Source organism: Mustelus asterias, chromosome 10 (assembly GCF_964213995.1).
Source record: "Mustelus asterias chromosome 10, sMusAst1.hap1.1, whole genome shotgun sequence".
In the NCBI taxonomy this organism is placed as follows: Eukaryota; Metazoa; Chordata; class Chondrichthyes; order Carcharhiniformes; family Triakidae; genus Mustelus; species Mustelus asterias.
Genome location: NC_135810.1, coordinates 54,187,372 through 54,213,585, shown reverse-complemented (window position 1 = coordinate 54,213,585; position 26,214 = coordinate 54,187,372). Strand labels below are relative to the sequence as shown.

Here is a 26,214-nt window from a genome sequence, read left to right as displayed (position 1 = left end):
CTGAAGGGGATTCTGGGAGGTTGAGTCTTAGTATAAAAGGCAGTTACTTGGGGGGTTCGCCGGGAGCATAAAAAGCCGTCTGCACTATACAGCGGGCAGCGTGGGGAGTGGAGTGAGTGGGTAGCAGAGTGTGCACTATAAGGGCTTTGGCTCACAGGGCTTAGGCTGAAAGGGCGAGGCAGGGCTAGTTATTTTTTACCGAACCCTATAAAGGATAAGGGCAGGTATGAGTGATCGGCCAGTTCAGTGCTTCCGATGTGGGATGTGGGAGTTCCTGCAAACACCTAGCTTCCCAGAGGTTCACATATGTGCCAGGTGCGTGGAACTGCAGCTCTTGAGGGACCGTGTTAGGGAACTGGAGCTGCAGATCGCTGACCTTAGCCTAGTCGGGGACAGCAGTTATAGGCAACTAGTTACACCGGGGCATCGGGAGAATGACACGTGGGTCACAGTTAGGAGGAGTAAAGGGCAGAAGGGTAAAGTACAAGGGAGGACTCCAGTGGTGGTCTCTCAAAATAGGAAGGGCTTGGTGACAGGTGTGAGAGGGGAGGGGAGTGGACAGTTAGAAGAGGGGTCACCTGTGGTTGTCCCACTCCAAAACAGGTATATTGTTTTAGATCGTGTGGAGGAGTGTGCCTCTCCAGGGGTAAGACACAGTGACCAGGTCACCGGCACACAGTCAGGCTCTGTGGCCCGGAAAGGGAAGAGAGGGGTTAGGAGAGCGATAGTGGTGGGGGATGCATCAGTTAGAGGCACAGACAGGTGATTCTGTGGGGGCGAACGGGACTCCAGGATGGTAGTCTGCCTACCTGGTGCTGGGGTCACGGATGTCTCCGAGCGGATAGGAAGCATATTAAAAAGGGAAGATAAAGAAACGGATGTCATTATACACATTGGTGGAAATGACGTAGATAGGAAGAGTAGGGGGGTCCTAAGAGAGCAATTCAGGGAGTTGGGAAATAGGTTAAAAAGTAGGGTCACTAGGGTGGCCATCTCTGGGCTGCTCCCAATGCCTCGTGCCAGTGAGGCTAAGAATAGGGAGTTGGTTCAAATGAATGCCTGGCTAAAGGACTGGTCCAGGAGGGAGGGCTTTATTTTCATAGACCAATGGGAGGTTTTCAGGAGAGGATGGCACCTGTACAAGAGGGAGGGGTCACAACTAAGTTGGAAGGGCACAAATATCCTGGCTGGGAGCTTTGCTAGTGCAGTTCGGGGGGGTTTAAACTAGTATGGCAGGGGGGTGGGGATCAAAATATTAGGTCTATAAGTGTGGTGGCTGGGGACGAGCTTGGGGCTGGGACAAGGCTGGCAAAGAAGAAGAGCACTCTGGGGGAGGACGACCTCACTGAGCCTGGGGGTCTGGAGTGCTTATACTTCAATGCAAGGAGCGTAGCAGGTAAAACAGACAAACTTGAGGCCTTAATGCGCACGAGGAATTTGGATGTGGTTGCGGTGACAGAGACTTGGTTGAAAGAGGGACAGGACTGGCAGCTGAATATTCCAGGGTACAAGTGTTTTAGGCGAGACAGAGGAGGGGCCAAAAGAGGTGGGGGAGTAGCGGTATTGGTTGGAGAGCATATTACAGCGGTGCAGAGGGAGGACAATTCGGAGGAGTCGTGTAGCGAGTCACTCTGGGTGGAGCTTAGAAACAGGAAAGGCGCAGTCACTATGTTGGGGGTGTACTACAGGCCCCCCAACAGCCCAAGGGAAGTGGAAGAATGGATATGTTAGGAGATACTGGATAGGTGCAGGAAATATAGGGTTGTTGTAGTGGGAGACTTCAATTTCCCTGGTATAGACTGGAAATCGCTGAGGGCAGGGACTCTGGATGGGGAGGAATTTGTAAAATGTGTACAGGAGGGTTCGTTGGAACAATATGTGGACAGCCCAACTAGAGAGGGGGCTATACTGGACCTGGTACTGGGGAATGAGCCCGGTCAGGTCTTCAAAGTTTTGGTTGGGGAACATGTGGCAAATAGTGACCACAATTCTGTTAGCTTTAGGATAGTGATGGAAAAGGATGAGCGGTGTCCCAAGGGTAAGGTGTTGGATTGGGGGAAGGCTAACTTTATTGGGATATTTTTTTATAGAATTTATAGAAACCCTACAGTGCAGAAGGAGGCCATTCGGCCCATCGAGTCTGCACCGACCACAATCCCACCCAGGCCCTACCCCCACATATTTACCCGCTAATCCCTCTAACCTACACATCAGGACTCTAAGGGGCAATTTTTAACCTGGCCAATCAACCTAACCCGCACATCTTTGGACTGTGGGAGGAAACCGGAGCACCCGGAGGAAACCCACGCAGACACGAGGAAAATGTGCAAACTCCACACAGACAGTGACCCGAGCCGGGAATCGAACCCAGGACCCTGGAGCTGTGAAGCAGCAGTGCTAACCACTGTGCTACCGTGCCGCCCGATCAGGCAGAAATTGGCAGCTCTTGATTGGGAGAGGCTGTTTGAGGGTAAATCCACATCTGGTATGTGGCAGTCTTTTAAGGAACGGTTGTTAGGGCTACAGGACAAGCATGTGCCTGTAAAAAAGAAGGATGGGAAGGGTAGGATTAGAGAACCGTGGATAACCAGGGAAATTGAGGGACTGGTCAAAAGGAAAAGAGAGGCGCATGTTAGGTCCAAGCAGCTAAAAACGGAGGGAGCTCTGGAGGAGTACAATGAAAGTAGGAAAATACTCAAACGGGGAATTAGAAGAGCAAAAAGGGGTCACGAAATGTTCTTGGCAGACAGGATTAAGGAGAATCCCAAGGCATTTTATTCACGGTACGGTAGCACAGTGGTTAGCACTGCTGCTTCACAGCTCCAGGGTCCCGGGTTCGATTCCCGGCTTGGGTCACTGCCTGTGTGGAGTTTGCACATTCTCCTCGTGTCTGCGTGGGTTTCCTCCGGGTGCTCCGGTTTCCTCCCACAGTCCAAAGATGTGCGGGTTAGGTGAATTGGCCAGGTTTTAAAAATTGCCCCTTAGAGTCCTGGGATGCGTAGGTTAGAGGGATTAGTGGGTAAAATATGTGGGGGTAGGGCCTGGGTGGGATTGTGGTCGGTGCAGACTCGATGGGCCGAATGGCCTCCTTCTGCACTGTAGGGTTTCTATGATTCATACGTTAGGAACAAAAGGGTTGTTAGGGAAAAAATCGGACCTCTCAGGGACAAAAGTGGGGACTTATGCTTGGAACCCAAAGAAGTAGGGGAGATCCTAAATGAATACTTTGCGTCGGTATTCACAAAGGAGAGAGATGTGTTGACTGGGAGTGTCTCGGAGGGGAGTGTTGAACCGTTGGAGAAAATCTCCATTACAAAGGAGGAAGTGTTAGGTTTGTTAGAGAATATAAAGACTGACAAATCCCCAGGGCCTGATGGAATCTATCCAAGGCTGCTCAGGGAGACGAGAGGTGAAATCGTTGGGCCTCTGACGCAAATCTTTGTCTCGTCACTGGACACAGGTGAGGTCCCAGAGGATTGGAGGATAGCCAATGTGGTCCCGTTATTTAAGAAGGGTAGGAAGGATAACCCGGGTAATTATAGGCCGGTGAGCTTGACGTCCGTGGTGGGGAAGTTGTTGGAGAAGATTCTTAGAGATAGGATGTATGCGCATTTAGAAAGGAATAAACTCATTAACGATAGTCAACATGGTTTTGTGAGAGGGAGGTCATGCCTCACTAACCTGGTGGTGTTTTTTGAAGAAGTGACCAAAATGGTTGACGAAGGAAGGGCCGTGGATGTTGTCTATATGGACTTTAGTAAAGCGTTTGACAAAGTCCCTCATGGTAGGCTAGTGAAAAAGGTTGGATCCCATGGGATAAAGGGGGAGGTGGCTAGATGGGTGGAGAACTGGCTTGGTCATAGAAGACAGAGGGTGGTAGTGGAAGGGTCTTTTTCCGGCTGGAGGCCTGTGACTAGTGGTGTACCGCAGGGCTCTGTATTGGGACCTCTGCTGTCTGTGATTTATATAAATGAGCTGGAAGAATGAGTAACTGGGGTGATCAGTAAGTTTGCGGACGACACAAAACTGGCAGGACTTGCAGATAGTGAGGAACATTGTCAGAGGCTACAGAAGGATATAGATAGGCTGGAAATTTGGGCAAGGAAATGGCAGATGGAGTTCAATCCTGATAAATGCGAAGTGATGCATTTTGGTGGGAATAATGTAGGGAGGAGCTACACGATAAATGGAAGAACCATAAAGGGTGTAGAGACGCAGAGGGACCTGGGTGTGCAAGTCCACAGATCTTTGAAGGTGACGTCGCAGGTGGAGAAGGTGGTGAAGAAGGCATATGGCATGCTTGCCTTTATAGGACGTGGCATAGAGTATAAGAGTTGGGGTCTGATGTTGCAGATGTATAGAACGTTGGTTCGGCCGCATTTGGAATACTGCGTCCAGTTCTGGTCGCCACACTACCAGAAGGACGTGGAGGCTTTGGAGAGAGTACAGAGGAGGTTTACCAGGATGTTGCCTGGTATGGAGGGGCTTGGTTATGAGGAGAGATTGGGGAAACTGGGGTTGTTCTCCTTGGAAAGACGGAGGATGAGGGGAGACTTAATAGAGGTGTATAAAATTATGAAAGGCATAGATAGGGTGAACGGTGGGAAGCTTTTCCCCGGGTCGGTGGTGACGTTCACGAGGGTCATAGGTTCAAGGTGAAGGGGGGGAGGTTTAACACAGATATCAGAAGGACATACTTCACACAGAGGGTCGTGGGGGCCTGGAATGTGTTGCCGGGCAAGGTGGTGGAGGCGGACACACTGGGAACGTTTAAGACTTATCTAGACAGCTATATGAACGGAGTGGGAATGGAGGGATACAAAAGAGTGGTCTAGTTTGGACCAGGGAGCGGCGCAGGCTAATTGTTCCTTGTTTCTCATTTCAAGGCTTCATTCTATGATCATCTTGCTGGTGCCAATACAGAGCGAGACTGCGGATAGTTGGGAACCTGTCTCGGGGGCAGGGAATTCATATGGTGTTCGTGGAAGTGGAAATTACTAGGGTTGGGAAGCATTTTCCGATCGGGGCCATTGTGATCTCCTGGACTCGTTTCGATCGCCTCAGGGGGTCGGAGAGGAATTTCCCAGATTTTTCTTCCCCATATTGGCCCTGGGGTTTTTCACTCTGGGTTTTCGCCTCTCCCTGGAGATCACATGGTCTGGAATGGGGGGGTGGGGGTGAGTTAATAGGTTGTAATGAACAAAGCATCGTAGCTGTGAGGGACAGCTCGGTGGATAGGATATTGGTATGTAGATAGGCTGGAAAATTGGGCGGGGATCCTGGATTCAGGATTCAATCCTGGACCGGGGAGCGGCGCGGGCTTGGAGGGCCGAAGGGCCTGTTCCTGTGCTGTATTGTTCTTTGTTCTTGTTCTTTGTTCACCAAGGAGAGGGGCCATGTTTTTGAGGAAGAGAAGGTGTTACAGGCTAATAGGCTGGAGGAAATAGATGTTCGGAGGGAGGATGTCCTGGCAGTTTTGAATAAACTGAAGGTCGATAAGTCCCCTGGGCCTGATGAAATGTATCCTAGGATTCTTTGGGAGGCAAGGGATGAGATTGCAGAGCCTTTGGCTTTGATCTTTGGGTCCTCGCTGTCCACGGGGATGGTGCCAGAGGACTGGAGAATGGCGAATGTTGTTCCTCTGTTTAAGAAAGGGAATAGAACTGACCCTGGTAATTATAGACCGGTTAGTCTTACTTCGGTGGTTGGTAAATTGATGGAAAAGGTCCTTAGAGATGGGATTTACGACCATTTAGAAAGATGCGGATTAATCCGGGATAGTCAGCATGAATTCGTGAAGGGCAAGTCGTGCCTCACAAATTTGATAGAATTTTTTGAGGAGGTAACTAAGTGTGTTGATGAAGGTAGGGCAGTTGATGTCATATACATGGATTTTAGTAAGGCGTTTGATAAGGTCCCCCATGGTCGGCTTATGATGAAAGTGAGGAGGTGTGGGATAGAGGGAAAGTTGGCCGATTGGATTGGTAACTGGCTGTCTGATCGAAGACAGAGGGTGGTGGTCGATGGAAAATTTTCGGATTGGAGGCAGGTTGCTAGCGGAGTGCCGCAGGGATCAGTGCTTGGTCCTCTGCTCTTTGTGATTTTTATTAATGACTTAGAGGAGAGGGCTGAAGGGTGGATCAGTAAATTTGCTGATGACACCAAGATTGGTAGAGTAGTGGATGAGGTGGAGGGCTGTTGTAGGCTGCAAAGAGACATAGATAGGATGCAAAGCTGGGCTGAAAAATGGCAAATGGAGTTTAACCCTGATAAATGTGAGGTGATTCATTTTGGTAGGACTAATTTAAATGTGGATTACAGGGTCAAATGTAGGGTTCTGAAGACTGTGGAGGAACAGAGAGATCTTGGGGTTCATATCCACAGATCTCTAAAGGTTGCCACTCAAGTGGAAAGAGCTGTGAAGAAGGTCTATCGTGTGTTAGCTTTTATTAACAGGGGGTTGGAGTTTAAGAGCCGTGGGGTTATGCTGCAACTGTACAGGACCTTAGTGAGACCACATTTGGAATATTGTGTGCAGTTCTGGTCACCTCACTATAAAAAGGATGTGGAAGCGCTGGAAAGAGTGCAGAGGAGATTTACCAGGATGCTGCCTGGTTTGGAGGGTAGGTCTTATGAGGAAAGGTTGAGGGAGCTAGGGCTGTTCTCTCTGGAGCGGAGGAGGCTGAGGGGAGACTTAATAGAGGTTTGTAAAATGATGAAGGGGATAGATAGAGTGAACGTTCAAAGACTATTTCCTCGGGTGGATGGAGCTATTACAAGGGGGCATAACTATAGGGTTCATGGTGGGAGATACAGGAAGGAGATCAGAGGTAGGTTCTTTACGCAGAGAGTGGTTGGGGTGTGGAATGGACTGCCTGCAGTGATAGTGGAGTCAGACACTTTTGGAACACTTAAGCGGTTATTGGATAGACATGGAGCACACCAGGATGATAGGGAGTGGGATAGCTTGATCTTGGTTTCAGATAAAGCTCGGCACAACATCGTGGGCCGAAGGGCCTGTTCTGTGCTGTACTGTTCCACGTTCGAGGAGTGTGCAATCTTGATTTATGCATGTTAATTACTTGCAGCTGAGCCTAAAGATATAATTACCATTGTATTCCTTTGTTCTGGGGATCAGTAGACCACATTGTGGAAAGCTGTTTGCTGAGCTACAGCTTGAATAAAGGTCATTTTAAAATTCCAAAAAGCTTCATCTGGTGTCTTGAAGGGAGTGAAGAATGGAATAGCTGAATAGTTTGTTGCTCTCCCTAACGCAAGGTGAGCAAGATGCCCAAATGGCAAACATATAGTCATAATGACATAGAACTTGACCGATTGAATTCATGATGGCTTTTGTAGTGTTCAATTGTTTTATTAATTTTCAGTGACCCCCAAGTTCTAGATTCCTGCATAAGAAGAAACATCCTTTCCACATCCACCCTGTCAAGATCCCTCAGAATCTTATATGCTTCAAATAAGCTGCCTATTATTCTTCTAAACTCCTGCAGACACAAGCTGAGCTTGTCCAACCCTCCCGTTTCAAGTATTACTTCATCAAACCTTCTCTGAACTGCTTCCAATACATTTACATCCTTCCTGAAATAAGGAGACCAATACTGCATATAGTGTTCTAGATGTGATCTTACCAATGCCCTGTACAGTTGAAGCATCACATCCCAACTTTTGTATTCAATTCACCTCACACTAAACAATAACATTCTATTTGCTTTCCTAATTACCTGCTGTACCTGCAAATTAATCTTTTGTGAATCATGACTAAGACACCAGATTCCTCTGTATCTCTGAGCTCTGCAATCTCATCATTTATGTACTATGTTTCTTTTTATTCTTCCAATCAAAATAAACAATTTTGTATTTTTGGTCCACTTCTAGCTGCCCGCCAGCAGACCGTTCCGCCGACGGAAGCTATTCTTCCTTCTCCTCCTTCTTCCATTGGATGAACTTGCCCACGAATTTCATGATCAAGACCACGAGGCCCCAGACTTTTAGCAAAATCGCGATCAGCAAGATGTCGATGCCCAGGTTCGTGGTCCACAGGAACGACAGCAAGTCGTACATGAAATCGTACAGGATGTCAAACTGAGACCGGGGGGGCGGTTTGTAGCCGCACCATATCGCCAAAGTTTCAATCACCGTTTTCAGCCCCGACCTCTCGTACAGAGTCTGCAACATGTCTCCTACTTTTGCCCTCATTTTTAAAGAATGAAGTAAAATCTCCCCCCCCCCCCCCCCGCTATTTATTGGATAGGCGACGCTATTGTGTGACGCTCGTTGCCAGGTGACACGCCGCGGGAAAGAGGCACGTGCCGGTAGGCTGGCTCCTGGGGACCAGCTGCTGCCTGTGAGCAGAGTGCACACACATTACCGTCAAACCTGGGCATTGCAGTGGTGTTTGCAATGGATAGCGGGTTTGCAGCTGAGGAAGGTCGACCAAATGTTTGTTGGCAATTTATTTTTCCGTGTGGGTAACAAAAACTACAGACTTTGGCACAGAATTAGTGTCAGAACTTTAGAGCAGTGGTATCAAACAGAATTCACATTTTGATTTATTATTGGGATAGAGTGAAAAGCATTGTTTCCCCTGCGCAAAACAAACAATGGAGAATTGGAGGTGAGCAAGTATACATACATGACTAACAAGAGGCAAGTTGCACAAGCCTAAAGCAAATGCCTCACTGGAACCTTGCACTGACACCCTTTCTGAATCGTTCATGGAGTACATAGAGTAGAAGGAAAGGAGAGGCTGCAGAATATGGTGTTGCAGATTCCAGACAGGGTGAAGAGAAAGATCAGCAAAGAGAACACTATTAGACAATTAAAAGGTGTTAGAGTTAAGGTTTAAGAGCATAGAACGAGAGTAAAAGATTGAATTAGAGAGTATGCTGGGGACAGCTTGCACAAAGTCACCTCACTCCGCTGCCATCATTATTTCACATTGTGGGCCTGGTGCAACATTCTGGTACTTGGCATGACCCACTTACAGTAAAAATATTTGCTAGAAGAGAAATTGGTATGTGTCTTCCCCATTTTTGCACATACAAGTATCGCAATTTATCCCAATATCCTCTTCCTATCGCTATGTTCTGATGCATTTTAATTAACAAGACAACTGAGTAACCAGTCAGAAAGAATGGTGCTGAATTAGACATTAACTTGAAAAGCCTGCAAGCATTATTAATGAAACTCAGTTTATCAATGCACCTATGGTTCTAATTATGAAGGGAGTAAGGGAACTTTTCTGTGCAATGTCCAATCTCACACTGTCAAAATCAGGAAAGAAAGTTGAGGCAGATCTGTAGGGTATGATATAATAGCAGCGTTGTTAAGTTTCTGGCAGGACATGCCACAGTTAATCAGAAAGAGGGAACCCAGGAGTTAATCTTAATTTAAGTGCCTGTAACTTTCAGACAGGACATCAGTGCAAGATTCCAGGTGAGGCACATGCCTCAGACTCCTCGCATCTTGTTAGTAATGTATGTATACTTGCCCAGCTCCAATTCTCCATTGTTCGTCACCTTTCTAAATACGTTTTAAAATCCCTCTTTATCTCCCTCCCTAGCTCTGTAAATTCTTTTAGCCTAACAATAACCTGCATCTATATAGCACCTTTAACTGAGTAAAATCCCCAAAACATTTCACAGTCGTGCTTATCAAACAAAATTTGAGACCTGACCACATAAGGAGGAGGCATTACAACTACTGCTGAAAGTTTGCTCAAGGAGGTAGGTTTTTAAAAGTATCTTAAAGAGAGAGAGAGGCAGAAAGATTTAGGAATTAATTCTAGAGTTTAGGATCCTGGCAGCTAAATGATCAATTACCAATCGTGCAGAGAAGAAAATCAGGATTGTGCAAGAGATCAGAATTAGGTGAACACACACATCTCAGCACTGGAGAGAAGAAAAGCTTATAGAAATAGGGAGGGGGAAACCTATCGACAGATTTGAACACCAGAAATAGGAGCAGGAGTACATCTCCACTGGGTTGCTAGCAACGAAGGGAACTTTTCTGTGCAATGTCCAACCTCACACTGTCAAAATCAGGAAAGAAAGTTGAGGCAGATCTGTAGGGTATGATATAATAGCAGCGTTGTTAAGTTTCTGGCAGGACATGCCACAGTTAATCAGAAAGAGGAAACCCAGGAGTTAATCTTAATTTAAGTGCCTGTAACTTTCAGACAGGACGTCAGTACAAGATTCCAGGTGAGGCACATGCCTCAGACTCCTCGCATCTTGTTAGTAATGTATGTATACTTGCCCAGTTCCAATTCTCCATTGTTTGTCACCTTTCTAAATACGTTTTAAAATCCCTCTTTATCTCCCTCCCTGGAGATGTACTCCTGCTCCTATTTCTTGTGTTCAAAAGTCCTCCACTATTCAATACACTCATGCCTTATTTTGGGCTTTAATTCAATTTTCCTGCTCGCTCCCCACTCTTGAAAACAAGAAAATTAATTTTGAAATAAAGGCATTACCAGACTGGGAGCTGATGCAGGTCAGTGTTCAAAGGAGAAATAGATGTGACACTTAACATGCATTCGTAAACGGGCAGTAAAATTTTGGATGAATTCAAGTTCACAGAATTCAAATCGGCCATGGAGACAGCAGAGGCAGCAGTGCCACAGTGGTTAGCACTGCTGCCTCACAGCGCCATGGACCGGGTTCGATTCCCACCTTGGGTGACCATGTGGAGTCTGCACATTCTCCTCGTGTCTCTGTGGGTTTCCTCCAGTTGCTCCAGTTTCCTCCCACAGTCCGAAAGACATGCTGGTTAGGTACATTGGCCATGCTAAATTCTCCCTCAGCGTACCTGAGTGTGTGTACGAGGGAATTTTCATAGTAACTTCGTTGCAGTGTTAATGTAAGCCCACCTGTGACACTAATAAATAAACTTTAACCTTTAGCATTTTAAGCAATAATCTCAAAAGATCTAAAAAGATCTGTGTGAAATGTATGCACTGCATGTTTCAAGCAAGCACTGAAGTTTATGATACACATGCCCAATCCTCAGGACTCTCCAACAGTGGTCTCCAACCTATTGAAGCACAAGATCACTTTCAGAATCTAAATGCAGCACAAGATCTGCTCTTAAAAATTCGACTTTACGAAAACCCCCTAAAATGTATGCCGTGCATAACACTCATCTTTTCTGACTTTCTGGGAGTGCTGTGATGTTTGTGTTGTAGATTGAAATGGCCAGTCTCATACAGCCTATCAGATGGCATCAGTGACATTTTCATCTGGGAAAAAGTCATCTCACAGGTGAACCAAAGTATGCCTTCACCTTGAGTGCACAGAATGTCAGAAAAGGGTACTTGTCTCTGTTCTCAAATCCCCAAAAGTCTTTGCCCCTTGACCTAATTTTCAGTTCTATGTCATCTTGCATGGTGATGATTTCTACGTCAAGGCCACTGCTCTGTTCAAACACCTGCCGAAATGTTGCTGTCGGTTCTCCAATGTCCACTTGAAGAAAATGATGTGAGACAAGCATAGTGATTTGTTTAATCTTGTCTAACTCCTGACATTGTCTATTGAATTTGTTTTCCAATTTGTTCAGGGGGACAAAGATGTTTGGATGGAACCTTGTCTCCAGATTTGGGAAGTGCTCAGTAATTCCCTCGTCACCACACTCCAGTGCCTGTGTCTTTATTTGGGAGGACCACAGGCCCACTTTCAACTTGAACACATTCTCTGTACTGATCATGTGTGACAAGTCTCTGTCCCTCCTAAAAGTCAGTGATTCAGTTCATTCAGTTTTGTACTTATATCCATAAGAAATATCAAGTCTAGCAACCCATGCATTATCTGACAGCTCGCTGTACACCTCAAATTTAAGAAAGGTGACAATTTCAGGGAGCAGATCCAAAACTCTCTGGAGGACTTTTCCTCAAATTAACCACCTTACCTCTGCATGAAGGATGAGCTCACCATTGGTGGCATGAAGCTCGAGTAACAATTTGAACAAACAAATTTGCAGATGTTTGGCATGAATTGAGTTGACAATCTTGACAACAACTGTCATTACATGAGAAAAGTCAATAACCCAGCTCGCTCCCACTTGTTGATAGATAACACAGTTCTAATTGACAAAGGAGAACTCAGGATCATATGTGCAAAGTGCCACAAAGCCTGCATTGCTACCTCGCTTTCACGGTGTGAAAGAAACCAATTTCTTGATCGGAATGTTTTTCTCAGTCATATGAGTTTTGAATTTGTTGTAAATATCCTCGCTTCTTGTCCTCCCTTTGAGTGGAGTGGCAAAAGAGTGAGAAAGTCCTCTTTTGTTGTTGAGTCTTTGTTTTTGGTCACATTGCATTCAATCAGCTGGACCATATCTGTCATAACTCCTGATTCATCAAACTGCAGTGAGAAACATTCACAGCATGATAAGTCTACATTAATTTGCCTCGGACAACAATTCCACCCTTCGCTCTTGATAGCTGTCATAATTTCATCTTTATTTTTAAAGTCTTTGGCCAAGGTGTCAGCAGCAACTGTCGAAGCGTCCTTGATAACTTCACCATCGATGAATGGTTTATTATGTTTCACCATCTGCTGGCAAATGTGTAAAGTGTATTTTTGCCAGCCTTGTCTTCAGCCACAGGAGAAGTCATCAGTGACTGCAATAAACAGTTGGAGAGATGGGCGGAACACTACCTTGAGTTGGTACTCTCAGGAGAACATTGTTATATAGGAAGTTGCAGAATCTATAGAAAGCCTACCTGTCATGGGCAGAGCTGGATATTGAGCTATTGACTCGCTTGCCACGGATTAGGCTCCAAGTGCTAATGGCATACTCATCAAGCATGGGAAACCAGTACTCTGCAGCACCTGTATGAGATTCTGTGTCAGCTGAAGGGAGACTGCAGTGACCCAGGGTATGTGTGATGCAAAGATTGTGACTCTGTACAAGAACAAGGGCAACCACAGCGAATTCATCAACTATTGAGACATTGTGGGAAAAGTATTTTCTCATTTTGTCCGTGTCAGCCTGCAGATCCTGGCTGAACACTATCCTAAATCCCAGTGTGGTTTCAGAACTAGAATGTCGACAATTGACATGACTTTCTCAGTGTGGCAGCTGCAGGACAATTGCCATGAACAAAGGAGACCACTATACCTTACCTTCATCAATCTCAGAAAGGCACTCGGCTATGTGAACAGAAGCAGTCTAATTTAAGCTGCTGGAGAAAATTGGCTGTTGAGTGAAGCTGCTCAAAGTGATCTCCTCTTTCCATGATCACATGTTCGGCAAGGTCAGCTCTGATGTTGAAACATCAGAACCTTTTGAGAGCCACAGTGGATTCAAACAAAGTTGCGTTCTGGAACCAATACTCTGGCATATTCTTCTCTTTGTTGCAGACATTTGTCTTCATGTCCTCTGCAGATAGTGTCTCCCCATGTACCAGAACCGATGGAAAGCTGTTCAGCCTTATTCACCTGAGGTCCAGGACAAAGGTGCATCAAGGTCTCATCAGAGAGTTGCTCCATGCTGATGATGCCGCAATAATATTCCATACCAAGGAACATGTCAGCAGCAAATGAACAGAGTCTCTGACATCTGAAAGGGATTTGGTTTGACCATTGGCATCAGGAAGACAAATGTCAGAGTCCAGGATGTTGCCATCCAAAGATCCTCCACTGTAGATTCAGTATGTAGCTCTCTCCACGACAAGTAGGCTTTCTATGGAATCTGCAACTTCCTATATAACAGCGTTCTCCCTAGAGGCAGTGTTCCACCCATCTCTCCAACTGTTTACTGTAGTCACCGATGACTTCTCCTGCCTTTTCAATTGAGCTGTTTTCTTTATTGATCCCTTCATACATGCTACCACTATGATCTGTGTCAAAAGATATCTGGTTATTGATTGCTTCATATTTCTAGGCTCCACAACCACCTGGAGCATACCAATTCCATTAACATCTGCACATTGTTAAACTTGCAACAATTGCACTGGCTGTTTTATCAGATGGATGACAGTTGTATAGCCAAGGACCATTTGTACCATGAATTGGCCACTGGGTCACGGCCTGTTAGGTGTCCATACCTCCAGTACAAGGACACTCGCAAGGAAGATATGATGATGGTGGATATTGTCGCCGATAACTGGGAGACACTCGCTAACCTCCATGACCTCTGGAAGCTGATTGTTTGGAAGGGCATTGAAAAAGGTGAACAGAACCAAAAAGCTCAGCTGGATAAGAGGAGGATCCAGAGAAAACAGAGGCCAGTGAATCGTACAACTTCTCAACCTTCTCAGTCTTCCACTACAGCAATTGCAGCAGAGATTACCATGTCAAATGGGGTTTCTAAGCCACACCAGGAAATACTTAACACAGAGTTGACCACCACGGCTCAAACAATCATCTTACGAGACAGAAAGCTCCTGTAGAGACATTGTCAAAATATTTGAAGTCTACACTTCGTTCTCTGTAATCCCCATCGACCAAACCTGGAACCGACTCAACAAACTCTGTGAAGTTTGTCAAGCACAATTATTCCTTTTGAAATCAATCTTGGCCCATTCTATTTTCCCTTTATCTGCATTGCTAGTAATTTAATTCTTAATTAGACACTCTAAAAATGTCCCTCTCACAGATGTGATGCTAGCTGGGCTGTAATTACCTGAATTAGTTCTGTTTCCCCTTTAAAAATGAGCTCTGCATTGGCCAATCTTCAGTCCTGCAAGTACTTGAGGATTTCAGTTCCCTTTTTTTTCTCTCCTTGTCTCAATTAATAAGTGGGTAATGAAGACCTCCCAGAACAATAATTGTTTTTCCTCTTCATCTCTCTAATCTGACTTCTGATTTTCTCTTCCATTTCCCTCCCACAATTTGGTTGCCAGTGTTCTATCCTACTAATTTAACACGTTTTTTAAAATCTTTGAGCTCCAGCCACTCCAAGAACTGTCTGTGCCCCTTCTTTGTCCACATCACCCATCTCTAAACTCTCTTTTATAAATATTGCCAGTTCCATTCTTATAGGGTTGGATATTACCGGCTGTGTTGCAAAACTGATATTGGAATAATTCCTGGGTCCCAACTTCACTCAAGGTTGTTGCATGGCATTCAGCAAAACTTTGCATGAGGCAACCAATTAGTGACTTGTCCTTGTTGATTGCCATCCAATTAGGTGGGGGCAGGTATATTCGGGAGGTGGCAGCGAGACATGGCAAGGCTAATTTAAAGGGCATTTGTTAGCCATTAATGTGACTGTAGGCAGACTATCATTACCGAGTATGTAAGAGTAAAGAGCAGCAATACGGAATTCTGTTACGGAAGCGTGGACTCACAATTCATCAAAGCCTTGCTGGATCTTCTGGGGTGCGGTAAGAGTTTGCAGAAAAAATTTGATTTCTTCGGAGTGGCAGGTGGCGTCCTGTCTGTCAGACTAAGCGGGACCAGAGTACAATTCAGGAAGGTCTTCAGTGATCTTCTGGGGCCTGGCAAGTTGAAAGGGTTAAAATTATTCAATGCAACAAAGGCTGGGAGACTGCTAGAGCTGCAAGGTACAGCTGCAAAAACAATGAACAAAGGGCTCTGAGGGACAACAAAAAAGGCTGTAACTGCATATATCACTGCCTTCTTATAACAGCCCAGGACTGCAGTGTGTTTTCATATGAGTCATAAGTCACTACCCAGGGTGCCAGCCTGGTGCCGAGGGGGGCGGGTCGGGAGGATGACTTCCTCGTGAACCTGCTCCTGGGCCTGGCAAGGCGAGCTATCAATAGGTCCAGGCAGCGGGCGATTGATGGGGTCGTCCATCCCGACTCTCTGCCCCTCTAACGCGGCTATATTCATGGCCAGGTGTCCCTGGAGAGGGAACATGCAGTGTCTGCGGGTGCAGTTGACGCCTTCCGTGCCCGCTGGGCACCGCAGGGGCTGGGGTGTATAATAGACTCCGGCAATCACATTTTAATTTGATGTTTTAAGTTTTCTTTCGACTTTGTTTTTTGTTCGAGCTGCTCCCCCTTCTTTTAGGGAGCTGCTCCTTTTAATTTTGTCCCTAAGTTAATTTGAGTTTGTTTACTTGATTGGTATCAAAAGAAATACCCAGGTGCCAGACAGTCCAGGACCATAAGCATGTATTTATTGATAATATAGCTCTGTGTATGTGCCATGTTAATGATTGGATATTGTAATTAGGCAAGTGTAGAGTAGTTGTAATTGGTTAAACACACTGTGGGAAATGAAAGAAGTGATCAGAACTATTAGTTAGGATTGGATATTGATTACTTTTGAATGAGTGTGCAATCTTGATTTATGCATGTTAATTACTTGCAGCTGAGCCTAAAGATATAATTACCATTGTATTCCTTTGTTCTGGGGATCAGTAGACCACATTGTGGAAAGCTGTTTGCTGAGCTCCAGCTTGAACAAAGGCCATTTTAAAATTCCAAAAAGCTTCATCTGGTGTCTTGAAGGGAGTGAAGAATGGAATAGCTGAATAGTTTGTTTCTCTCCCTAACGCAAGGTGAGCAAGATGCCCAAATGGCAAACATATAGTCATAATGACATAGAACTTGACCTCTTGAATTCATGATGGCTTTTGTAGTGTTCAATTGTTTTATTAATTTTCAGTGACCCCCAAGTTCTAGATTCCTGCATAAGAAGAAACATCCTTTCCACATCCACCCTGTCAAGATCCCTCAGAATCTTATATGCTTCAAATAAGCTGCCTCTTATTCTTCTAAACTCCTGCAGACACAAGCTGAGCTTGTCCAACCCTCCCACTTCAAGTATTACTTCATCAAACCTTCTCTGAACTGCTTCCAATACATTTACATCCTTCCTGAAATAAGGAGACCAATACTACATATAGTGTTCTAGATGTGATCTTACCAATGCCCTGTACAGTTGAAGCATCACATCCCTACTTTTGTATTCAATTCACCTCACACTAAACAATAACATTCTATTTGCTGTCCTAATTACCTGCTGTACCTGCAAATTAATCTTTTGCGAATCATGACAAAGACACCAGATTCCTCTGTATCTCTGAGCTCTGCAATCTCATCATTTATGTACTATGTTTCTTTTTATTCGTCCAATCAAAATGAACAATTTTGTATTTTCCCATGTTGTACTCCATGTCAGATCTTTGCCCACACACAAACCATCTTTATCTCTTTGCAGCCATCTTATATCCTCCACACATCTCACTTTCCTACCTACCTTTGTATCATCAGCATATTTAGCAACCATACCTTTGGTCATTTCATCCAAGTAATTTATACAAATTTTAAAAGCTTGAGGCCCCAGTACTGATCCCAGTGGCACACCATTCTTTACATCTTACCAACCAGAAAATAACCCATTTATGCCTACCCTCTGTTTACTGTGAGCCAGCCAATTTTCTATCCAAGCCAATATTTAACATCACTTCCCTCCTTACCCCCACCATCACCTTTTATTTTCCGCATTAACTTTTAATGTGACACCTTATCAAATGCCTTCTGGAATTCTTAGGTCCAGTATCCACCGGTTTCCTTTTTCGATGGATCATATTCTGCATGGAGGTCGGTCACCAGTTGAGTGCCCCAGGGATCTGTTCTGGGAACCTTACTCTTTGTGATTTTAAAAAAAAATAAATGACCTGGATGAGTAAGTGGAGGGATGGGTCGGTAAGTTTGCTGATGACACAAAGGTTGGAGGTGTTGTGGATAGTGTGGAGGGATGTCAGAAGTTGCAGCGAGACATTGATAGGATGCAAGACTGGGCGGAGAAGTGGCAGATGGAGTTCAACCCAGATAAGTGTGAGGTGGTTTATTTTGGCAGGTCAAATAGGATGGTGGAATATAATATTAATGCTAGGACTCTTGGAAGAGTGGAAGATCAGAAGGATCTTGGGTTCCGAGTTCATAGGACGCTCAAAGCAGCTGTGCAGGTTGAGGCTGTGGTTAAGAAGGCGTATGGTGTACTGGCCTTCATCAATCGAGGAATTGAGTTTTGGAGTCATGAGATAATGTTGCAGCTGTATAAGACCCTGGTGAGACCACACTTGGAGTACTGTGCTCAGTTCTGTTCGCCTCATGACAGGAAGGATGTGGAAGCCTTACAAAGGGAGCAGAGGAGATTTACAAGGATGTTGCCTGGGTTGGGGAGCATGCCTTATGAGCATAGGTTGAGTGAGCTCGGCCTTTTCTCCTTGGAGAGACGAAGGATGAGGGGTGACCTGATAGAGGTGTATAAGATGTTGAGAGGTATTGATCGAGTGGATAGTCGGAGGCTTTTTCCCAGGCCAGAAATGGTTGCCACAAGAGGACACAGGTTTAAGGTGCTGGGGATTAGGTACAGAGGAGATGTCAGGGGTAAGTTTTTCACTGAGAGGGTGGTGGGTGCGTGGAATGGGCTGCCAGCAACGGTGGTGGAGGCGGATTCGATAGGGTCTTTTAAGAGACTTTTGGATAAGTACATGGAACTTAGTAAGATAGAGGGTTATAGGTAAGCCTAGTAATCGCTAAGGTAAGGACATGTTCGGCACAACTTTGTGGACTGAAGGGCCTGTACTGTGCTGTAGTATTTCTATGTTCTATCCACAGCACATCTTACTTCATCAAAGAACTCTAATAAAATGATTAAACATGGTTTCCCTCTCTCAAAATGTTGACTCTGCCTGGCTACCTGGAATTAATCTAAACGCCCTGCTTTAATGTCTTGAATAATAGCTTCTCACTTTTTCCCTGTGGCAGATGTTTGGCTAACCTGCCTGTAATTTCCTGCTTTCTGTCTCCCTTTTTGAATTCACTATTTTCCAAATGAATGGAACCTTCACTAAATGTCGGAAAATTAAAACCAATGCATCACTTATCTCACTAGACATTTCTCTTAAGATCCTCGGATGAAATCCATCAGGACCCAGGGACTTGTCAACCGCAGCTCCAGCAATTTGCTCAATGCCACTTCCCTGGTGAATGTAATTTTCCTGCATTTCGCTCTCCCTTCCATTTCCTGATTTACAGCGATATCTGGGATGTTATTATTTTATTCTCTATTATGAAGACTGGTGCAAAATGTCCATTCAACTCATCTGCCATCTCCTTATTTATCATTATTAATTTTCCAGACCCATTTTCTATAGGACCAATGCTCAAAGTTAACTCTAAATATTTACAGAGAATCTTCATGCTTTGATCTTATTTGCTCGCTTTTTCTCGTACTTTTTTCCCTCCTTTATTAATCTTAATCATTCTTTGCTGTGTTTTATATTCTGTCCAATCGTCTGACTTCCATCTTGTGCAATCATATGTTTTTTCTTTCAGGTTGATCCTATCTTTAACTTTTCCCCTTGGAATTTTTATTTCTCATTATAATTTGTCTATTCTGTGTATTCTGAGATATTCTTTTAAATGCCTGTCACTGCGTCACTATTGACCTATCCCTTAACCTTATTTACAAGTTCATTTTAGCTAGCTCTGTTTTCATGCCTTCATAATTGCTTTCACTTGAGTTTAAAATATTAATTTTAGACCCATTCTCTCCCTAAAACTCAAAGTAAAATTCAATCATTGGACCCAATTCTCCCCAAAAAATACTAAGTGCTGAATTGGCGGGAACAATGATGTAAATAACGATTGTTTTTCGAGTGGGAGTTCAGACTCGAATCTCCCACACTCTGTGCACTGCAGAGGTCACAATCGTGAATATCATTAAAAGCTCGGGGGGCGGGGCCAATTCACGTCAGAGTCGGACAGTTCCAGGCCTCTGTGCATGCGCAGGGACCCCGATCTGTCAGCCTCCCATTTGCTGGCCGGCTCGATCGCTGGCCAACCTGGGACCCTCGCAATGTTGCCCCCCAACACTCCACGGCCTGATTACAGCCTCCATGAACATTTCCAGGCCAGCTTCAACTTTCCCCAGTCCGGGAGCACCCCAATCTCCAGACCCCTCCCACCCTGGCAGACCACCCCCCACGGGAGGCAGACACCCCTGGGAGGCAAACGCCTCTGGCAAACCACCCCCCTCCAGCCCGCCCCAATCGCTGGCCTCCCTCCAGTCCCAACCAGATTCCAATCCAGAGTGACAGTGGGACCCTCGCCAACCCCTACCGATGGTCCCGCCCACAATAGGCCCCAACCCCTTGGCACTGCCCCATGCCTGGTAGGTAGTGCCAAGGTTCCCCCTGGGCAGTGCCAGGGGGAAGAGGCTGGTGCTGCCAGGATGCCCATACCCAGGGAGCATCACCCCCTGCCACCAACCCCGAGGGGGCCCTGATTGCCTCCCCTTCACTCCAGCGGGATCTCTCGCAAGTTCCCCGAATGTGGGGAGCTACTCTAAACCCCGCCGAGTGAAATGTGGTGTGGCGGTGTGGGAGATGCTATTGGGCCTGGAGAATTCCGTCCCGGGCCCAATAATGACATTTAAATTACGTTAAAAAGATTAAAATCACTTACTTGGTGTTCCTGCCGGTTTCCAGCGTGGTCTCAACTGCACCTGCTCTCTGGCGATGGGAGACGCACATGCATTCCCATGAAATGGCTGACGTGCGAAAAAACTAGCTCATTGCGATGGGAGAATCGGGCCCATTATGTTTGCTGCTACCGAGGGGGCCTTCACTATGAGGCCATTAATTAATCTTGTCTCGTAACACAATATCCGGTCTCGTGTGGACTGCTTTCTGGTTGGCTCTTCAATGTCTGCTCGAAGAAACTCCCAAAAACATTTGCTGAACTCCTCATCTGGGCTACCTTTGTCCACATGATTTTTCCAGTCAGTGTGTAAATTAAAATCCTCCATGATTATTGTCATAACTCCCATTATTCCTTCCTTTATATGCCACTCGAGCATGTGATTACTGTTAAGGGACATGTACACATTTATTAACTTTCCTAATTACTTGCTGTACCTGCATATTAATCTTTTGTGATTCATGCATTAAGACACCCAGATCCCTCAGCACCTCAGAGCTCTGAAATCTCTCACCATTTCGATAATGTGCTTTTTTTATTGTTCCTTCCAAAATATGTAATTTTACATTTTCCCACATTGTACTCCATATGCCAGATTTGTGCTCACTCCTTATGTTCTCTTCACAACTTCCTTTCCTATCTATCTTTGTGTCATCTGCAAATTAAGGACAGTAGAAATACTCACTAGGTCTTGCTTACCAACGCTGCCTGCTGTTCTTTTTGAGGAAAGGTAGAAAAGGAAAGGAGCACATCCTGTCAGCTTCACCAAATTCCCTCCATCCTGTGAGAGAAAAACAACGAATCATCTCCATTTTAAATGAGAAATCTCTTAATTTTAAACTGTGTCCCAGTTCTAGGATATCCTTTTGAGGAACCATCTCTGTATCCGCCCTGTCAATTTCCCTTGGAAATTATTCATTTCAATAAAATCATCCCACATTCTTCTAAACTCTAATGCATACGGGCCCAACCTGTCTAATCTTTCCTCATAAAATTTTCTATTCTTCCTGCCAAAATGGACAGCCTCATATTTCCTACATTACACTCCATTTGTCATTTTTTGTCCACTCACTTAACCTCTTGATATCCCTTTATAAACTCTTTGTATCCTCCTCACAACTGTTTTCCTACCTACCTTTGTATCATCAGCAAATTTGGCTCCAATACAGTTGAACTTTCCTTTTAAGTCCGAAGTAGTTGAGTCCCAGGACTGACCCCGCAACACTTCACTAGTCACAGTTTGCCAATCTGAAAATGGCACATTTATTCTGACTTTCTTGTTAATTAGCCAGTCCTCTATCGACACTATATCAGTCGGAACACCATATACTCTCGTCTTGTCACGTCATAACGTCATCAACAGGAGCAGATGATAGAGGCAATGTCTGATCTGGCAGTGCCTATCAAAGGACAGAGGAACGCTCCAGCCAAGCTCAACCCCTGGCTGGAGATGCCGAGCCTCGAGGGCCACAAATAAACAGTGCTTGTGGACCAGCAAAGGAAATGTGTGACTGTGTGTCAGAGTTCCCTGAGGCAGTGCTGACCCTCGCATGGGAATGGACTGCCCATGGAATGCTGAGATGAATGTGGCACTCATTGCAGCTCAGAATTAACCCCACTATAAATCCCATTCCCTCCCTCTCTCAGCACTCCCAATCTGAGAGATCTGCTAAAAGTATGGTAGGTCATTGACCATGCTTGACTTCCTCTTTTCTGATTCCCTTTTTAATGTCTGTTGCTATAGACAATAGCTCATCAGCTTCCATGAGGTGCTGACCCTGTGTATGGCCCATGGGCTTCTGACAAATTGCAATAGATTTCTCTGTACCTGCTTAATCACCCTTATTGACTGCCCACCACTACTAGGTGGGTGGCTGTCATCCCTGAGAAGCCACCTTTGGAAAAGTTGTGCAGAGGTGGCAAATTTTCTCTCTCGTCTGCATGTATTGTATCTGATTCTTATCTAGTTTATAATCAGACTTTTTAAATGCTAGAGTCTAGAATTTCATGTAAAATTAATTCCCTTGGTTTATTGCTCACATTTTGCAATATACCTTGGAACTATTTTTTTGATTTTTGATCAGAGCTCCTTCTTTAATTATGAACCTTTTGTCTAAGTTTCCCCCTATCTTTTTCCCTTTATAAATGGTCCATTTTAGATTATCCCTCTGCTATACACAGCTCCAGCATTTGTTTGTGTAAATATTATCCAAATTCATCACTTCACTATCAGCTGATCCTTATACCTGCCCTGCATGAGAGGCAGGGACACAGTGCTATACCGCCAGGAAGAAATTGCCCTGGGAGTCAACATTGACTTCGGAGCCCCTGAAATCTCATGCCATCAGGCCAAACAGGAGCAAAGAAACTTCCTGCTGATTACCATCACTCCTCCATGTTGAACAATAGTTGAAAGAGGCACTGAGGGCAGCAAGGGCAGAGAATGTATTCAGGGTGGGGAACTTCAAAGACCAAGAGTTGCTTGATAACACCACTGAATGAGCAGGCTGTGTCATGAAGGATGTATCTTCCAAACTGCAGCAGGTGGAGGTGAGGGAACCGACAAGAGGGATAAACATACTTGAGCCCCCCGCCCCCACCCCCCATTTGTCACAGGTGCATCGGTCCACAAGAGTACTGATGGGAGAATATTGCACAGTCTTTATGGATACAAAGTCCCAGATTCATATGAGGATACTGTCCCTCATGTGGTGTGCCACTACCACCATGCTAAATGGGATAGAGTCAAAACAATCTAACATCAAAATTGGGCATCCATAAGTGGTGCCTCCATTCAATCCCTCCACCACTGATGCTCAGTAGCAGCGGTGTGTACTATCTACAAGATGCACTGCAGCAATTCACTAAAGATACTTAGACAGCACCTTGCAAACCCACAATCCCTTCCATCGAGAAGGACAATTATTTGTTCCCAGATAATTGGGAACACGACCACCTGCAAGTTCCCCTCCAAGCCACTCAGTATCCTGACTTGGAAATATATTGCTGTTCCTTCGCAGTCGCTGGGTCAAAATCCTGGAATTCCCTCCCTAACGGCATTTTGGGTCAATCCATAGAACATGGACTCCAGCGATTCAGGAAGGCAGCTCACCACCACCTTTTCAAGGGCAACTCGAGATGGGCAATAAATGCTGGCCAGCCAGCAACGCCCATGTCCCATGAATGAATTTTTTAAAAAAGTATTCGTGCACCTTCAGCAGCAGCAGTGGAATTCAACCAAAGTCTGAGTACTCATGACTTCGTATATCTTTCACTACACTGTCACCATCAAGCCAAGGTGGCAACTCTAGTTCAATGAGGAGTGCAGGAGAGCATACCAGGAACAGCATCAGCCATGCTTAAAATGAGCTGTCAACCTGGTGAAGCTACAAGTTATGCAAGTGCCAGGCAATGCACATCTCCAACAAGAGAGAATTTAACCATCTCCCCTGGACATTCAACGGCATTACCATCCCCCCAAAAACATCCTGGGGTTACTATTGACCAGAAACTGAACTGGACCAGCCATATAAATACTGTGGCCACAAAAGCAGGTTAAAGGCTGGGAATTCTGTAGTGAATAACACCTCTGCATTCCTAGAGCTTGTCCACCACCTATAAGGTACAAGTTCGGAGCGTGATGAAATATTCTCCACTTGTTTGAATGAGTGCAACTCCAAAAACACTCTCGAAGTTCAACACTATCTGGAATAAAGTAAGCCTCAACTTAAAGCCATTTGCTCTTTCTGCTTCAAACACTCCATATGACAGTGAATTCCACTCTTACACCACTCTCACTGTGTAAAGAAATCCCTTTAAACTTCTTTCTATGATTTATTAACGGCGATCTTATGTTTATAACCCTTGATCTGGGCTCACCCACAAATGGAAACCATTGCTCGATAGCTAATAAATCATTCATCCCTTTTTTCAGTTCTCTGTTCTATGTCACAAGTTGGAAAGTGGACCAAAAGGGTTGAGTTTCCCTGAGTTTCAAGGGTTGAGGTAACTCTTAGCTTGATTTCCAAATCAAAGGTGCAAGGCCTGGAAATGCGCTATCTATACTCGTGGCCTGTGAAATATTGCATCATGGGTGACAATCTAAATCTACTCGATACGATTTAATTGGAAGTGGGTTCTCGAATGAAGATGAAATCATGTGGAGATGAGTGTGAAATTTATTATATGTTGGGCAGAACAGGAAAATTGTTTCCAAGAGTGCTGAAAATTTTCTAAACCTATCATTTGTATTTGTGATTGTCGAGTACTCTTCTAATATGAAGCTGAAAGTGGAACAATTGCAGTTAAAATTGTAGCTAAACATTGCCTTAAGTTGAAAGTTCATCGGCAAAGTTAAATTTTCAGCAGTCATGTTCATGTTGTCCATTAGAAATTTAGAGTTCAAGTGAAATCAGATGCATAGGATATTATGCTAATCACTTTTTACATGGGTAATGAGAATTGCATGCAAAATGTTCAGCGAATTGAATGTCACAAATTCAGTATTCTATAAACATTCAGGCACTACCACCTGCTGGGATATCTACTATATGAATTACAGGCTCTAATCAAACATATCATCAGTTGCAAATGCATTCAAATAGAATGCATTTGACAATAATATTGGATGAGATGTGTCAGTAAATTCAAGATACTATTTATCAGAGACAGGACCTATTTGGAAATCTTCATCCAAGTCCAAACCTTGAAAGCAGAGAAGTTTGTTCCATATGTCAATACTCTCTATTCATTCAGCGACTATTCCACAGAATTGAAACTGAACCCTGCTAATTTAAAATGTTGTGACCAAAATAAAATCATGCAGATTGTCCTCATTCAGTAATTTCATTAGCCCTGGCATTTAAATATATTCTTATTGACAGACCCCAGGAAATAATTGGTTATGGAGAAAATACCCCATGAAAAGAACTGTCTCCATTAACTTGTGTCAGCTAAATTGAAAGGGTGCCCAAAGGTACTTTGATGCAGATATTAGTGTGATGTTATAGTGAGGATAAGAATTAAATTGGAAATCAGGGGACTTTAATGAAGTTTAAAACATTGCAATCCCTTATTTTAATACATTAGTTGTATCAATCTTTTTAAAGGGACACAGGTGAAACCGCAAAAAACAATGTCATTTTAACCATGGTAACATTGGGCCCTATTTTACCATTGCCTCACGCCCGATTCCGGGCGCGAAAACGTGGTAAAGTTGGGTGAGAGGCCATTATCACGATCCGCACCTGCATCCGCGCAGATCGCCACTTTACCGAAACCCAGGAATGATGGCGATCCGCTTCACGCCCCAAACGGGCACAACGGGGATTTAAATGCATTTGCATGCATTTAAATTGAATTAATGAACTGCCCGCCCAACTTTATCAGCATTTCCCCCTTTACCACCGCGTTTCCCAATCCGGAACCGAGCCGTAATGGACCTGCTGAATAAAAGTCTGAATCAGGCGCTTCATCAGTGAGGGTCAGCGAGGAGGTAAGCGCATGGCGTCCGACGGCTCTCTGCTACTCACGGGTGTCCTGTTGTTGCGGCCATTTCACTGTCCCGGGTCGGTGGCAGCTCTGCGAGTGTGTGGGGGGGGGTGGGGGGGGGTGGGGGTGGGGGGGGTGGGGGGGGGGTGGGGGTGGGGGGGGGTGGGGGGGGGGTGGGGGTGGGGGGGGGTGGGGGGGGGGTGGGGGGGGGGGGGGTGGGTGGGGGGTGGGGGGGGGGGGTGGGGGGGGGGGGTGGGTGGGGGGTGGGGGGGGGGGGTGGGGGGGGGGGTGGGGGGGGG

General features: G+C 45.2%; 1 protein-coding gene across 1 annotated transcript in view; it reads right to left on the bottom strand.

Annotated features, from left to right (window-relative positions):
* Positions 1–26,214, bottom strand: part of LOC144499588 (uncharacterized) — a 312,004-nt gene that overhangs the window by 70,473 nt on the left and 215,317 nt on the right. Inside the window, exon 2 of the mRNA XM_078221715.1 lies at positions 21,125–21,206. Coding sequence (XP_078077841.1) covers positions 21,125–21,206 — 82 coding nt within the window. The remainder of the gene's footprint in view (positions 1–21,124; positions 21,207–26,214) is intronic.